The following is a 15,702-nucleotide window of genomic DNA, read 5'->3' on the forward strand; positions in this document are numbered from 1 at the left end:
ATTTTCACTGTATGTATTCTGACCGTTTCACGGCGGGGAATACAATATTTTTTTAAATATAACATTAAGAGTTTGTCAACACGTCTGTTTTCAACTTCGTTAGAGAGTCGGTTTGCCGCCTGCCTTCTCCTACTAGCATCAAATATTTTAGCAACTTTTGCAGTGTCATTTTGATTTTGTTTGCACGCCATTCTTTAAAAGCATTGCGTGGATGAGAAGAATAAGGACTTCGTTTTTGTCACTTATCCAGTCACCATGCGGAAAATAATACTAGCTTTCGACAAAGCCAGGTCAGATGCACAAGGATACAGAGCTTCTCACATTTCAAAAGCTGTTGACTACTAACAAGGAAATTAGAGTCCTTAAGTCATCTTGTTTGCGTCTCAATATAGCCAGATAACAAGCTAGCGTTTCCCCTTCGTGCAATAATATATTTCTTAGTGAAAGGCATTGCACAAATTTGTTCAGGAACATTCTTATTTGGTATATATTGACATATTTCTCTGATCTTGAAGGAGAATTGATTTAAAATTTATATAAATGTTTCAACAGAGCTAGATAATTTCTAATTTGTTTCGTGACGATAACACTTCAGCTATTTGGATATTTTTTCTGAAAATATTGTTGGATATAAAAAGTGCTCATATGAACAATGATGTGGAAGTGGCCAAATGAAATGATAAATGTTTTCACGACAGTAATGAATACAGAAGGCAGAAAATATTGTGGTTCAGTTACAACTCTGTATACATGGAGTAACTCGCAAATAACGATGAAATAAAGCAGGATTTCATTGAAATGTTAATTGAAATTTGTAAATCAGTTGATGTTGTACAAATAATGAACGATGATCGAAATACAATTTCACGAATGAATTATACTAAACTATTCGCATCCACAATATATCAATTTTTGTAAGGATGTTGTGTAATTGACAAGACTGTTAAGCAGTTTTCGGACGATGCATATTTCTCCAGGCAGCTTCATTTCAAAGCAGGTCAGTGTTATTTTTAACGTTACATATTTATCGTTTTTTTCCGTTAATGTTGTAATATAAAAAACAACATCAACATATCAGGTGATTTTTTCAACTTAGTCGCTAAATATAACAAAAGAAATCGCTTGCAAATACTTAAGCAATTTACATAATTGTCTTTACGTCAACCTTTTATTCAATATGATTTCTCCGTCAGCAAATGAAGTCACACGTGTAAAACTTAAACAGATGCTGAGCTCGTTTTAAAGGAAAGGAAGTGGTATCGATGTATACTATTTTTATGGGCTTGTATAGAAATATTGAATAATATAAGAACGCATTTCTTTTTAAAAAGAGAAAATATTGTTAACGGTTTATCATAGTCTTAATACATTGCAACATGATTTTTTTTTATCATTAGCCGCAGCTGATATCGTTTCATGACGCATCGGCATTCAATGTTAAACCATTTATATAAGATATTGCAGTATTTGCTTACGAAGTTTTATATACGAATACATTTGAATTGCCAATTAGGGTAAATATAACTGTGCTTCGAGAACACAACGACGAAGTCATGCCAGATCCACGTTAATCTAGGTGCAGTATGAATTGGTTTCGTCCTGTTCTGACTTTTTCAAGAAAACATAACTCTTAAGTGAATTCTATTTGGTTTCAAAATATAAACAGGCACCAAGATTCAGTATTATTGTCCGTTCGTATAATAATACATAACACGCCGAGCCGCTTTTTACTTAGTTGACGTCTTGCTTTGAAGAATAATAAAAAATAGTGTTGTTGATATTTAGCATGCAACCATACTCAGTGTGTTTCTGATGACATCAAACTGTATGCTATTTTGTAAAGATGATTTGAAAGTCAAATACAGAAATACAAACTTTGATATCGAAACGTCAGTTTTATAATAATAATTATATAATAATACTATGATAATATAATATTTGAAATAAGTAATGTCTAAAGATGAGAGTGCAAACGTTAATGACAACATTCAAAGGAAGTTGATCTCGCCTTTGAAGTAAACTACAAATAATAAAAAGAAGTTGTGTTAAAAATGGAACTAGATGCTATTTGTTTCCGCATGCAGTTAACGCTGAGAAGTTATCCTCAAACTTCCACAATACTCTTTTATTACTTATTTGTGAAACACTTCGTGTTTGGATACCATGGGAATTTCTAAATGAAACCCTGAACTTATTTTTTGTCATTTAAAATTGATGCATAGCTTAACAATAAGGCATCTAGCTTAAAATTTGAACAAGTCTTTTTGAGAAACGTTTGCCTCAAATTTATATATTTGGTTTTGGTAATTGTTCGGTAACTAAAATTCTTTAAACCCAATCGACATCTGCATTTAGTGTATCGGGACTCTTTAAGAACAGTTAATCGTAAAGTCCAGGTTGACCCAGAATTGTGACTGGATAGTCAACCGCACTCCTTTCCCCTCAAACATAACTTTGTATTTCCAATAAATGACAGCTATTGTCTGAAACGTCCCCGACCCAAGGAATTTGTCTTCCATGCTTCATGTTTTGGATACAGTATGTGCCTCACCGACTCCAGCCCCCTCCCACTCAAAAACAACAACATATAAACAGTATAATTTCCAACTGTTTTGTTTTATGCACATTTAATATTTCTACGATTTCTACAAAAGAGTCAATCACGAAAGATCGCTGAAAAATGCAGCGATTTCTGATTACGGTATAAATGTATGGCTTGTTCTATTTCTCCTTAATTATGTGAACAGGTAATGAAATGCACATAGATTTAAATGTTATAAATAGGTTAGTTCTGACATGATTATTGATAGATGATGGTCTTTGAATATAAGTGTGTACTGGAGGTTGAGTTAAAACCGTTGTACTAGAGTACAGCCGCACATTTGCAAGAACATGTATCAAAGCATGTATCAAACATTTGTTATTAGCAAGTATATTAAGATTCAAGATTAAAGATTCAAAATATTTATTAAAGTAACTTAATCATATACATGCTTCTCGTTACATGATAGTATGAGTTAAACAAACATGTGATCAACGTGAATATTTTTAGAATAAAACGTGAAAAAGAAAGAAGAACAGAATTAGTTAATGATATAACATATATCATTAAGGTCGTATCTCCACAAGATGGTTATTTAATTACTACACACAGTATTTTGTAAATCATGAAATGTAAAGTGAGAAATGGTTTCGAGAGGGTGGACTTTATAAAGTACAGATTAAGGAGGTCCTAAAAAGTGAGGTTAGTGAGAAGAGAGGCGCCAAACCTATTTTCTCGCCGTCATTAACAAACCTAACCCAGAACTTAAAATCATACGCTATGACTAAGTGTTAATTATTTATGTTATTATAACAGTAGGTTTAGAAGCAACAATATAAATAATAAGAAAATGATAATTTTACCGCCGTAGAACGTTTAGTGAAAAAAGGTAATTTTAAGGTCAGTATCAACATGATGTATTATACCGTATGCTTTCATTCGGATTCTGTTTTAACGTTGCTTTTAAATTAATGCATACAGGGGTAGACCGTATGTATTCACCCAACCAGTAATAGCTTTGAAAAACGTCTAGCTTTCGACAGAGTCAGGTAAGTCTCACCAGTCAACAGGGATTTTCACATTTTAAAAGTGGCTGGCTATTTACAAGGAGAGATCATTCATATTGTGAGACTAAAGAAAGGCAAAGAACGAGAAACCATGTATTTTTTCAATAAGGTTATACATATGAGTTCAAATTTAATTGGTGTATAATAAGACCGTCGTTGATAAAGTACATTTGTTTCCAAAACACATGTTTTGACCTCACCTTATTTTACAGGATGCAAATTTAATTGGATTATTAGTAGTGCGTTTAGATCCGGGAGGTTGTACTCGACTCGAGTGGATTTTTGCAGATTCAGATTTCACGAGGCGCAAGCCGAGTGAAATCAAAATCTGCAAATATCCACGATTAATATTTATTTTATTTGTTCCTCCTTATTGTATAATTGCGTAAATGGTTTCAACGATGATTCCTATTATGGTTTCAATTATCACATTTAATGGGCGTCGCTCGATGTGTGTGCATTTTTCCCATTATCTTTCACTAACAACTAAATCACGCGTTCTTATTACATCTAAGATCTGAATAAATTTCCGCCATAGTTATTCACATAAAGAGTTGTGACTTTATCCCCGTGCCCAAACTCTGTAAGAATGCAATCCACACACGATATTACAATATATGTCCCATGCATGCCACCTCCATCCTTCACTATGTTCTGGGCTTCGGCAATAAGGAAGTTGCACTAAATTGGGAGGGCGTCGCCCCGAAACCAGAATAAATAAATTTTTCTGTATAAACATCACTATATGTTTAAATAGTCAGAATCTGTTTAAGGAAATCGACTTATATGAAGTAAGAATTTGCCGCAAAACCGTATGAAAGCATACACACTTATTTGGACGCAAACGTCGTAATGCTTCAAAGTTTTGCTGCTAATGAAGGTATTTCGCAGTGTAATGTATTACCTAGAAGTTACAAAGTACATAGGCCCAATCTGACGACTGTTGTGTGAAAGGCATAAGTTCTAAGCAAAGTCGAATGTGTAATGTGCGTGTTGGAAAGAAGTAGAGTTTGGCTAGACTGGCCCCTTAGGACTTCCTTTGTCCCTCATCTCTTCCATAGAAGCAGTGACGCAGTCTTTGTACATCTGATTTGAATACACCTTCATGCACATAATATGAGAGAATCAATATTCAGCGCAGACAGTAACAAATGTTAAACAAATATCATCTAAGTGCTGCGACTGTTTTCATTGAAAATGCATAAGAGTAGATAGGAATAGCATTTTTATATCGATTTATAAACTGATCATAAAAAACATCATCAGCAAAAACAATTTTGTGCTCTATTCTTGTCGCATTTTTGTGAATCTCGATATCTATGACAGCAGCAAACTTATCGTCGTCTGTCCTGGCATCAACATGTATTTTCCGTGCTATTTCACGTGCCGCACACTTCCTTCTTGAGAGTGCAATTTTAAAAAAATAAATAACGAAATTACATTTTTTTAGAATGGCTCTTAAAATATATTGTTTTCGTCAACCTTGACATTCATCATGATTTTACAGTAATAATACATAAATATTTACACCTGAACTCCCATTCCTTAAACAAACTGCCTTTCGGCAATTGCGTTAATCAATCAATGAACGCAACATCTTCGGATATGTTTGGATCGCAATTCATAGCATTTAACAATTTTTGAATTAAATAATGAACTATTGGTGTAAATATAAGTAATGAATTGCGGGGTTGATGTCATTATCGGGGATATGAACGCAATTGGGCTGGTCAAAGTACGCGTGGAGTCCACACACTAAAACCAGCCTAATTGCGTTCATACACCGATAATGAAATCAACCCCGCAATTCATTCCTTAAATAAAGAATCATATGAAACATAAGCTTACCTTTATGCAATATTACTTGAAGTAAGCGACATCTGTGTTAACCTGCCGACGATTGAAACAAATGGAGAAAATACTCAATTTTAAGCATATTTCAAGAATGGAATTATACTTACTTCTAAATCGTCCATCTTTCAAACTTCTGATACATCGGTGAATTGAATTTAATACAGTGTTTGCTAAAATAACTTCTTAAACCAGTTATTTCGGTTTACTTATATAATACTTCTGTATTTGGTCGGGCGTTCTCGTCCATTTCCGCCAATTTCTCGAAAGTGCTATAAGGTTCGTTTTCTCAGGCCGATCATCATCATATAAGCATAGGCGGGTATGAGTATAATAAAAACGCAGTATTTTAACTTATTCAGTAATCATTTGGTGTATAATACTACAAAGCCATGCCAGATGCACAAGGATACAGAGCTTCTCATATTTTAAAAGCTATTGACAAGTTACAAGGAAAATCAATTCTGAAGTCCTATTGTTTTGCGTCTAAATATAGCCAGATATCAAGATACCGTTTTTCTCTCCAAACAATAATATATTTAGCAGTGAAATCATGATAAGTTTTGTAGTTTGTCTCTGAACATTCTTATTTGTTATATATGTTATATATTTGTTATCTTCTCTTATCTTGGAGGAGAGTAAATTTAATGTTTTCTATATATGTTTAATATGTGCTAGATCTTTTTAAGTTATTTCGTTAGGATAAGTTTTCAGCCATTTGTGAATATTATCCTGTAAGGTTCGTTGGATATAAATAGTGTTGATATCGTGTATTCAGTAGGATAATGAGCAAAAACCTTAATTACAAAATAAACTGTGTTCATTTTGCGCTGAGGAAAGGTCGGTGGAAATAACACGTGTCAAACAGGTAATCGATCACTTGCTGAGACGGACAACACAACTGTACGTTTATTTTCCTTGTCATAATAATGCATGTGTTAAAATGTATGTAATGCTAATTTATTGATGGTCGTATGTAAAAATTAAGATATATATCGTAAACAGATGTAGCTCCGACTTCACTGAAATCCATATTTTCACGGTCGCTATGAACTCCATGATAATTTTATTGTTCAAAATATACAATTGTCTGTCGTGGTTCAATTTCGTAGAACATGAACAATGTTGTGGGAATGGTCAAATAAAATGTTAGATGCTTTCACGACAGGAACAAACTGTAAAGGCAGAATATTTTGTGGTCATGTCACAGATCTGAAGATGTAGGAGAAACTCGCGAATTACGCAGGAATAACGCAAGAATTAATTGAAAGTGTAATGCGAAGTTCGTAAAACGTTGATAGCGTACTTATAAAAAAGATAAACGCACGACAATCTCGCTAACGATTGTCTTGAGCTTGTCGCAATAATTATACCAAACTCCTCACATTCACAACAAATCATTTCCTGCATAGATGTTGTGAAAATAACAAAACAGTTAAGCATTTTTCAGAAAATTCGTATTTATCCAGACAGCCTTATTTCCTAGTAGATCAGTTTTCTTTTGAACGTAACATATTTATTTGTTTTACTCTGTCAACTGACATTACATTATTACAACTTCAACAACAACATATTATACATCTTTTCAACTTATCTGCCACCTATAACAGAGAAAATGGCTGCCAAATACGTTCGCAATTTGCATAATTGTCATTACGGCAGCCTTTTATTCAACATGCTTTCCTCATCAACAAAGATACAAAAAGATAGAATATACAAGAATCTTTATTCAAAACTGGGTTTATGCTTACAAGAAATACCAGCTCAATGAGTTACAAACATACATTACATATCAAAACATAACAAAGAGCTTATATGTCCTGAAAATAAATTAAAGTATGTGCTTTTAAATAGTTATAACACTGGAACCATTATTGTGTGTCTTAATATATTTATGCATTATATTACAAAAGTAGAATGGATAAGAGGACTGTATAAAGTGGTAAAATCAATCAGCACGGTTCCTCTGGTTGATTTATGTAAAATGGTTAGTTCCTTCAAGAGTATAAATTTTAATAATCGTAAACATTTAAAGCAGCAAAATTACAGCATGATACCGTGATGTGTAGTTGGCAAACAGGTTATAATTAACTCAGCATGCTAGAAAATATTTATAAAAAGTACTGTTAAAAGTACTTGAGATATCTTGTTATTTAAATACTTCTAGATTTTGCTGTTATTATCAGAAACAATAGCGTAAAAAGGCATGGCTGCTCCAAATATTGGCCCAATCCCTACATACAGGTAACAATCTAAATCTCTGACCAGCCACCGTCCTGACAATATCAGCACATACCATGTGTAAAAATATGAATTGAAAATGCAAAATCGTAACACTTTAACAAATACTTGCCGAAAAAAACATACAAATAGTTATATGTGTTTGAAAGATTTTAATGAAATATAAATTTGAAATAATCATTTAAAGATATTAGCCTTTGTTATATAATTAATCACTAATATTCATATTCAAAATGCCCGCTGAAATATTTCTGGTATTTTAATGCCACATCTTGTCCAGTGGGTGTAGGCCATGCCACTGAAAACAAAACTCAGTGAAACACTTCATCATTCTCAATTTCTTCTTGTTTGTAAGTTATTCACTATGTTTTGCAAATTGAGCATTTACAAGAGGGACCTTTTTAGATGCGGACCAGCTTTTCAAATTCTAGGTAGTTTTGAGAGCACCTAATTTCCTTTGGGAGACTGTTCTATACCTGACTGGCCTTAAAGCGGAAATAGTTCATCCAATATTGAGTTGGTTTTACTAATGGAACATCTACACTGTTTTCATATCTAAGATTAAGATAACATGTTTGAAAAGCTACATGGTTTTGGACATTTTCTGGTGATATACCGTACAGACATTTGTACGTTTAAATAGCGATGTTGTTGTACGGTTAGCTCAGTGAGTAGTGCACTCGCTTCTCAACTAGGCGACCCGGGTTTGATTCCCGGTCTGGGCGCATGTGAGTTTGGTTTGTGGTCAACAAGCCGGGTACCCCAACAACACAAGACCACACTCTCGCGCAACATCGTGCCAACGATAGTGATTTATATAAGTTGCAATAGCTTATTTCACAATCGTTGTGAAATTAAATAAGTTTAAACTAATAGCGATGTGACTTACCCTGCTCAGATGTAATGTTGACAATTTGAATTTTAGAAGAAGATTTTCGTAAGTTGAGATGTAATCATATAAAACAATTTTTAAAGCTACGTGCTAAATCTTTTTTATGCGTTAGTCTTGCTGCAAAAATGCCTAACTACAGAACAGTGGCTGTAATCGGTATCTCAACCCCTTAAAGATTAACTTGCTATTTACAAACAATAATGTTATTTAATAAATGAAATTGCTTTATTTCTTAAACAGACTTTGAGCCGTCGAAATTGCTTGAAATTTGTCGGGGTAAACTTGTATTTGATTTGAATGTAAGTAGACAGTTTATGCGAAGACACATGTTGAATATGCACAGATGCCGAACTCTGTTGAATAAAAAAAACCTTTTATACGGGCTAGTATCGAAAACGTTATATAATATTAACACTTATTTTTATCTAAAATTTTTTATATTTTATTTAATGTTTTATCGTAGTTCTAGCACAGAACCACATGTAACATATTGTCATTAGCCGCAGCAGACAACGTAACATAACGCATTTACATTTAATTATACCACTTGTATTAAAGTTTGCAATTTTTGTTTACAACGTTCACTTTACAGGTAGTTTTTGATTGCCAATCTAGGTAAACATTTTTTGCTTTGAGAAACCATGCAAGATGCACGACATAGCCTAAACTTTTCTAAGCTTTATTCTTCGTGGTATGATATGTGGTTTATTATGAACAGAATACTTGCGAGGTTGCACAACTCATAAGGGCATATTGGTTGGTTTCTAATTATAGACATATAATTTTCGTTTTATTCTCCCTTTGTCAAATAATAAATTACGCGGTGTAACAAATAGTTTGCTTCTTAGGGCATCAAAATGTATGGTATTTGTAAAAATGATTTAAAAACCAATACCAAAAATATAAATGGAACATCAACATGTCAGTATTGACTTGAAACTCGTCATGCCTAAAAATGAAAGTACAAACGTTAATGACAGCATTCAAAAGAAATATGTACCACAACGAGCTTGCTGATCTCGCTTGCTAGGTAAAATGTTGTGTTGGAAATCGAACCATGGGTTTTACATTTACCATCAGACTGTTGCAATGTTTCGTTGATTTCAAAGTGAAACACTGAAATTATTTTCTTCCTGTAAAACTGCTGAACAGCTTAACCCTTACCCATGTAGCTTAAATAGAAAAATGATGAACCTGTGACCGTAAACTGAATGAAATTAAGTTTGCTTCAAAATCGATATATTTGTTTTTGAAAAGTTTAGTACCCTTAGCTGTAATAGATCTTAAAATGATCGACAGTTGCCAGAATGTTTATGTTTTGGTTTCCCGTGTAGTGTATCGTGACCCTTTTTGAACAGAGGATTGTAATGTCCATCATGACGTGGAAGATTGTGGCTAGAAAACTAGTAGTCAACTGAACGCTTATTACAACACGTCTTTTTTTAAATTTCTATATCGATTTTTAGAGAAGTTTTCCACGATTAAGTTACTGTGGAATAAAGTTTAGCATTTGAACATACCTCCTAATAATAAACTACATTGAATTGTATCGGCGTTTAATGTGTACAACCTATGCTTGCTTCAATTATCAATTGATTCGTCCAAAGCGTTTAGTTTAAAAGGGTATTTCAATTGCAATTTGATTTAAACACAATTTACTTCGAGCAACCAACGTCAAAGCAATGCCAGGTGCATTACAACTTACTTGTTATTATCTACTTACTTGTTTATTCTAGGTGCAGTATAAAATGATTTGGTTCTGTACTGTATACTTACAAGGAAAAGCAACTCCTTAGGGCATATTGTTTTGTTACTAAATATAGACGAAAACCAAGATTCAGTATTATTCTCCCTTTGTATAACAATACATTATGCGGTGTAACTCATTGCGCGTAGATGAGGTAATGAAAAACATGCATTGAAGAAGAATGAACGACCGATTGCTGTTCTTATATAAACACAGGCCTTTGCTCAGTTTGTTTCTCTTTGCATAAACCTATATTGTATTTAGAAAATGTAATTGAAAACCAATGAATACAAATAAAAAAATCAAGGTTTATATAAAAATCTCATCATGGTTTGAAACAATCAAAATGAGTCATGTCAGGAGAGGAACATGCGAACGTCTCTTTAATGTCAGTTTATCAATAGGCTTTCAAAGGTTACAACAATGTACCTGTTTGATTGTTGTTATAAATATCGTTTTCTAAGCTAATCTGCCTTACTTTTTTACCAACAATACGATCGATGTGTGTGTTATGCAGATGTATACGGGTGATTAAAGTACAGTTTAACATATGAAACCAAATTGTTGCCACATCAGCATTTAGTTTTATTTATAACTTAAACTTGTCAGATAATATAACAATATCAATGGCATTTTAGCAATGTCATTTTTCCTCACCAAAGGGAAGACATATAAACAGGGCACACCCACAGTGATATGATCATTGGTATCGCCCCTTCATTATCATGAAATATATAGGTTTCTCAAACGAACGACGCAATTTCAACAAGGAAGATTTGTTTATTCAAATTACAACACGCACTACTAAATTGCAAATCGATATATAGGAGGAAATCTGTAGCAAATAGCAGATATAATAGAACAGTTAATACAGTATTGCTCGAATCACTTAAATTCCACAAAGCTTACAAAAGATATGACAAGCAGATTTTATTCAAATGTTGACAAAGCATAGCAAATTTGGAAAACACCCAAAAACTAAGCAGGAAGATAATATCAAAAAACTTGTAAACTAATACCTTGTTATTAGGATGAACAATAAAATCGACTTTAAAAAATCGACGATGACAAATCTCCACCCGTGTGTTTAAGTTATGTATTAATTAAATTCTAAACTGGTGCAACAATAAATTATGTTTTTATGTTTATAAACTTCCTTACTTTATATCAAACCTACGCTCATTGTTTATTGTAGGTAGTATATGGCTGGTTAAGGTAAACACATGGAACAGAATTGTTGCAATGTCAGCATGTCATCGTACTCAAGTTTGAAACTGTGCACTTGAGAAATAGATAACAACATTTTAAATGTATAAGCAGTCTTAAAGTCCTAAAATGAAGACAACTGAAACGTGCACACAGACAGTGATATTATTTATTTTTCCGCCCCTTAATTATCATAGAATATTGTTTTGCACAGGAACGAAAACATTTCAATGAGGAAGTTTTGTTTATTCAGATTACATCACTCAAAACTATATTACAAATCAATTTATAATTGGAGAACTATATCAAATAGTTGATATAAAAAATAGTTAATACAGTTTTGCAGGAAATATTAGAATTGCACCGAGCTAACAAAAGATATGAAACTAAAATCCTATTCAAATGCATCAGAGCATAACAAAAATCATTATGCTCAAACAATAAAAAACATTGACAAAGCAGGAAGATAAAATCAGATTGATTCAGTTGGAATTCCATGTCTTTGTTTCCTACAAAAGACGTAATAAATTACAGTCCCAACGCATAGGTACTTCATACTTTAAATCATTACCAAATATAGGTTTGAACAAAAGGTATAAGGTGTTTCTTGCATTGTACAGTGAACAAAGATAAATATAATGTCCTTGTATGATGTAAGATATTTGTGAAACCCATCAGATAGTTGTTCGTTATCTTTTATTATTATTATTATCATAATTATGATTATTATTATTATAATTATTATTATTATTATTATTATTATTATTATTATTATTATTATTATTATTATTATTATTATTAAATTGAAAATACTTTTAGCTGGCTACTTTTATTTCGGTATGATTCACAACTTACGAGTCATACGAAGACATAGTCAATCACATTCAGTCAGTTTGGTTACAAATATATATATATATATATATATATATATATACAAGGAATGATAGTGAATGACGTTATCAAAACAGGTATTCACATTGCTGGCAACACAAAAATTAATAAAACACTTCTAACTGTATAAACACAAATCATGCTAGCAAGACGGAGACAAATACATATACATGTGTATAATAAATATCATATTTACTTATGTTAGATATCTCATTGGGGAAGGATTGTTTCGGCCTTCGTTAGTACAATAAGACATTAACATGTATGTCCGACGTGCGATATTATCCTTATTCCGGCATAAGATGACCGGATATTTGATATATTAAATGGAATATATTTCAATGAGCCATATATATGAAGCAAATGAGACAATATTCCTGACATAGTCAAACAGAAGCAATCTCAAGACCTTCGCAATAATTTATCTTTATAACTACGCTAAAATACAGCAATGCATGTCGGCTGGCAGCGAACCAAAACACAAAACATCATTTAAAGTTGAAACAACTGTTCAAACCGATGTCTTCCTCTTTTAGTGCATACAACAAATCTTCCGTATGACTACACTAAACAAATACATCGAATCAGGTTTACAAAGCAATGCAAGAGGCACATGTACACTTAAATGTCAAGGTAAACATTCAAATTTAGGTCGGTTCTTCCTGGTTGATTGTCTATTTTTGCTCTTCCAAGATACGTTAGATATTTTTGCAAAAGGGTCATTAATTTAAATGCGGACCAAAGCACATCATAATAAATGTCATACAACAATAAATACATTATTTAATCACGCAATATTTATTGCGTTACATGTAAACAAAATTTCCTAACAAGGAAGTCAAAGTGACCTTGAACGGCGAAATCGATTATGACATCGTGCATTAATATCTGATAAACAGCACGTATTTCGTGTCCTTGTGTCTATTTACGTTGCCGATATCACATATGGTCTCACTCAACGATTGCATGACTATCGACCTAGACAATTAATAAATTGCAAAAAGCTTCAATATTCAGGTTATCTTTAAGCTCTATAGATGTATGCACTTTGTCCAACGAATAGCTTGTATGTATTGCAATGCCTATTAAATTAGTTATAGTCTGATTTATAGGAACTTGGGAAATGTCATGTTAATATACTCCTGATTTTCTTTTTCTTCTGTTTGAGTCTCTCTGCCCTTAAGGTATTCAAATATCACTTCATGGCAAAACTGGTACTGCTCCTATAAATGACATTGAGATAACATGATTATTTTCAAATGTATTAAATCATCATCATCATCATCATCATCATCATCATCATCATCATTATCATCATATCATCATCCTCATCCTCATCCTCATCATCATCATCATCATCATCACCACCACTATCAACACCACTTTCAACACCACTACCAACACCATCATCATCATCATCATCATTATCAACAGCATCATCATGATCATCATCAACAGCATCACCATCATCATCACCACCACAACCACTTCAAACATCATCATCATCATCCTCCTCCTCCTCCTCCTCCTCCTCCTCCTCCTCCTCCTCCTCCTCCTCCTCCTCCTCATCATCATCATCATCATCATCATCACCACTATCAACACCACTTTCAACACCACTACCAACACCATCATCATCATCATCATCATTATCAACAGCATCATCATGATCATCATCAACATCATCATCATCAACATCATCATCATCATCATCACCACAACCACTTCAAACATCATCATCATCATCATCACCATCATCATCATCATCATCATCATCATCATCATCATCATCATCATCATCATCACCACCACAACCACAACAAACATCATCATCATCATCATCATCATCATCATCATCATCATTATCTACACCACTAAAACCACCAACACCATCATCATCATCATCATCATCAAATCATTATCATCACCACCACCACCACAACAAACATCATCATCATCATCATCATCATCAACACCTCTTCCATCATGATGATGATGATGATCATCATCATCATCATCATCATCATCATCATCATCATCATCATCACTACCATCATCATCATCATCATCATCATCATCATCAGCAGCAGCAGCAGCAGCAGCAGCATTTTCATCATCATCATCATCATTATTATCATCATCCTCATCATCATCATCATCATCATCATCATCATCAACGCATTTGACACAAATACCAGCTTACCACATCAGTAATAGCTGCCTGACGCCGGTGTTTGACCACCCTGACCGTGTCTGCTATTGCAACTTCCTTGTCGGTCTTTATTCGGTCAACAATGCTCAAAAGTGCCGCAAAAACCCCACTTCGTGAGTACCCATCACTAAAAGTAAATAGGCATTAAAAACGTATTTCATTGACACCACTGGCATGCACATAGACACATTCGTTCAGTATATGTTTTTGGCGCAAGAGGCATTCCATACTGAAACCTAGGTCATGACAAAGATTATGAGGGAAATCACCTACTGGCATTGTACAACGACAGGTCCTGCAATCCTGCTGATCGTCTGAAGAAATTCGGTCAATGGCTTCGGTTCACAGAGATTCAAATATCCAGGCCACGCTGTGAACTGATGTACCACCGTTTCTTTGTTTTGACGCTGTACAATACAAAGTGTCAAAATGTATATAAATTAACGAAACATTCTGGGCTAAATAATTGGTTATTATTTAATTAAAGATATAAATACCCTTTCGGCTAACGATATATCTATTCTTCGAATAGTGCAGTTCTTTTCCTCATCCACGGATAAAAGACTGATGAGGAAAGGTCCAATACAAAGGGGACCTTTGTTTTGGGGCCAATAGCAATGCAGCTGAAAGATAAATAGTGGTTTATATATATATATATATATATATATATATATATATATATACATACATACATATTATGTATGGATACTGGAGTACATTATACAGGGAACTTTCTCTTATGGAACTGTCTCATATAAAATATAGTAATATATTAGATACATTTGTGTCTTTCCTTATATCTATATAACTTTTATATTGTTTACTTGCCTTTTCATCTCCGACGTCGAGTAAAACAACATCCTCAATGCTGTGGTCCCACAAAAGCCGAACAAAGTCAAGAACAGTATTTTGTAACGGATATTGCGTCACAATATACTTTTCGGCATCTCTGTATGTCTGAAGTATGGATGCATACAAAGTAACAATTGCTCTTAATTTGTTTTCCTTTTCACACATAGATTTTCCTTCAACAAAACAGTTTATGTTTGTAAT

The 15,702-nt window shown here is 33.3% G+C and overlaps 2 protein-coding genes across 9 annotated transcripts in view; one reads left to right on the top strand and one right to left on the bottom strand.

Moving 5' to 3' along the window:
• The first annotated feature begins 382 nt into the window (after positions 1 to 382).
• LOC128233755 (uncharacterized) overlaps positions 383 to 15,702 on the top strand; it is a 99,832-nt gene continuing 84,512 nt past the window's right edge. For 4 of the 6 annotated variants that reach the window (XM_052947592.1, XM_052947593.1, XM_052947594.1 and 1 more), the window contains exon 1: positions 386 to 997. In XM_052947592.1, coding sequence (XP_052803552.1) covers positions 962 to 997 — 36 coding nt within the window. In that variant the 5' untranslated portion in view covers positions 386 to 961. Of the gene's footprint in view, positions 998 to 6,093; positions 6,329 to 15,702 lie in introns of those variants that run through there. The other 2 variants (XM_052947600.1, XM_052947596.1) reach the window with 2 other exon arrangements.
• Positions 11,101 to 15,702, bottom strand: part of LOC128233749 (uncharacterized) — a 34,772-nt gene continuing 30,170 nt past the window's right edge. For all 3 annotated transcript variants that reach the window (XM_052947574.1, XM_052947575.1, XM_052947576.1), the window contains 5 exons: positions 15,478 to 15,606; positions 15,147 to 15,272; positions 14,923 to 15,056; positions 14,641 to 14,776; positions 11,101 to 13,660 (listed from right to left, as the gene is read on the bottom strand). In XM_052947574.1, the coding sequence (XP_052803534.1) occupies positions 13,544 to 13,660; positions 14,641 to 14,776; positions 14,923 to 15,056; positions 15,147 to 15,272; positions 15,478 to 15,606 (642 nt within the window). In that variant the 3' untranslated portion in view covers positions 11,101 to 13,543. The remainder of the gene's footprint in view (positions 13,661 to 14,640; positions 14,777 to 14,922; positions 15,057 to 15,146; positions 15,273 to 15,477; positions 15,607 to 15,702) is intronic.

Source organism: Mya arenaria, chromosome 5 (genome assembly GCF_026914265.1).
Source record: "Mya arenaria isolate MELC-2E11 chromosome 5, ASM2691426v1".
Taxonomy (NCBI): Eukaryota; Metazoa; Mollusca; class Bivalvia; order Myida; family Myidae; genus Mya; species Mya arenaria.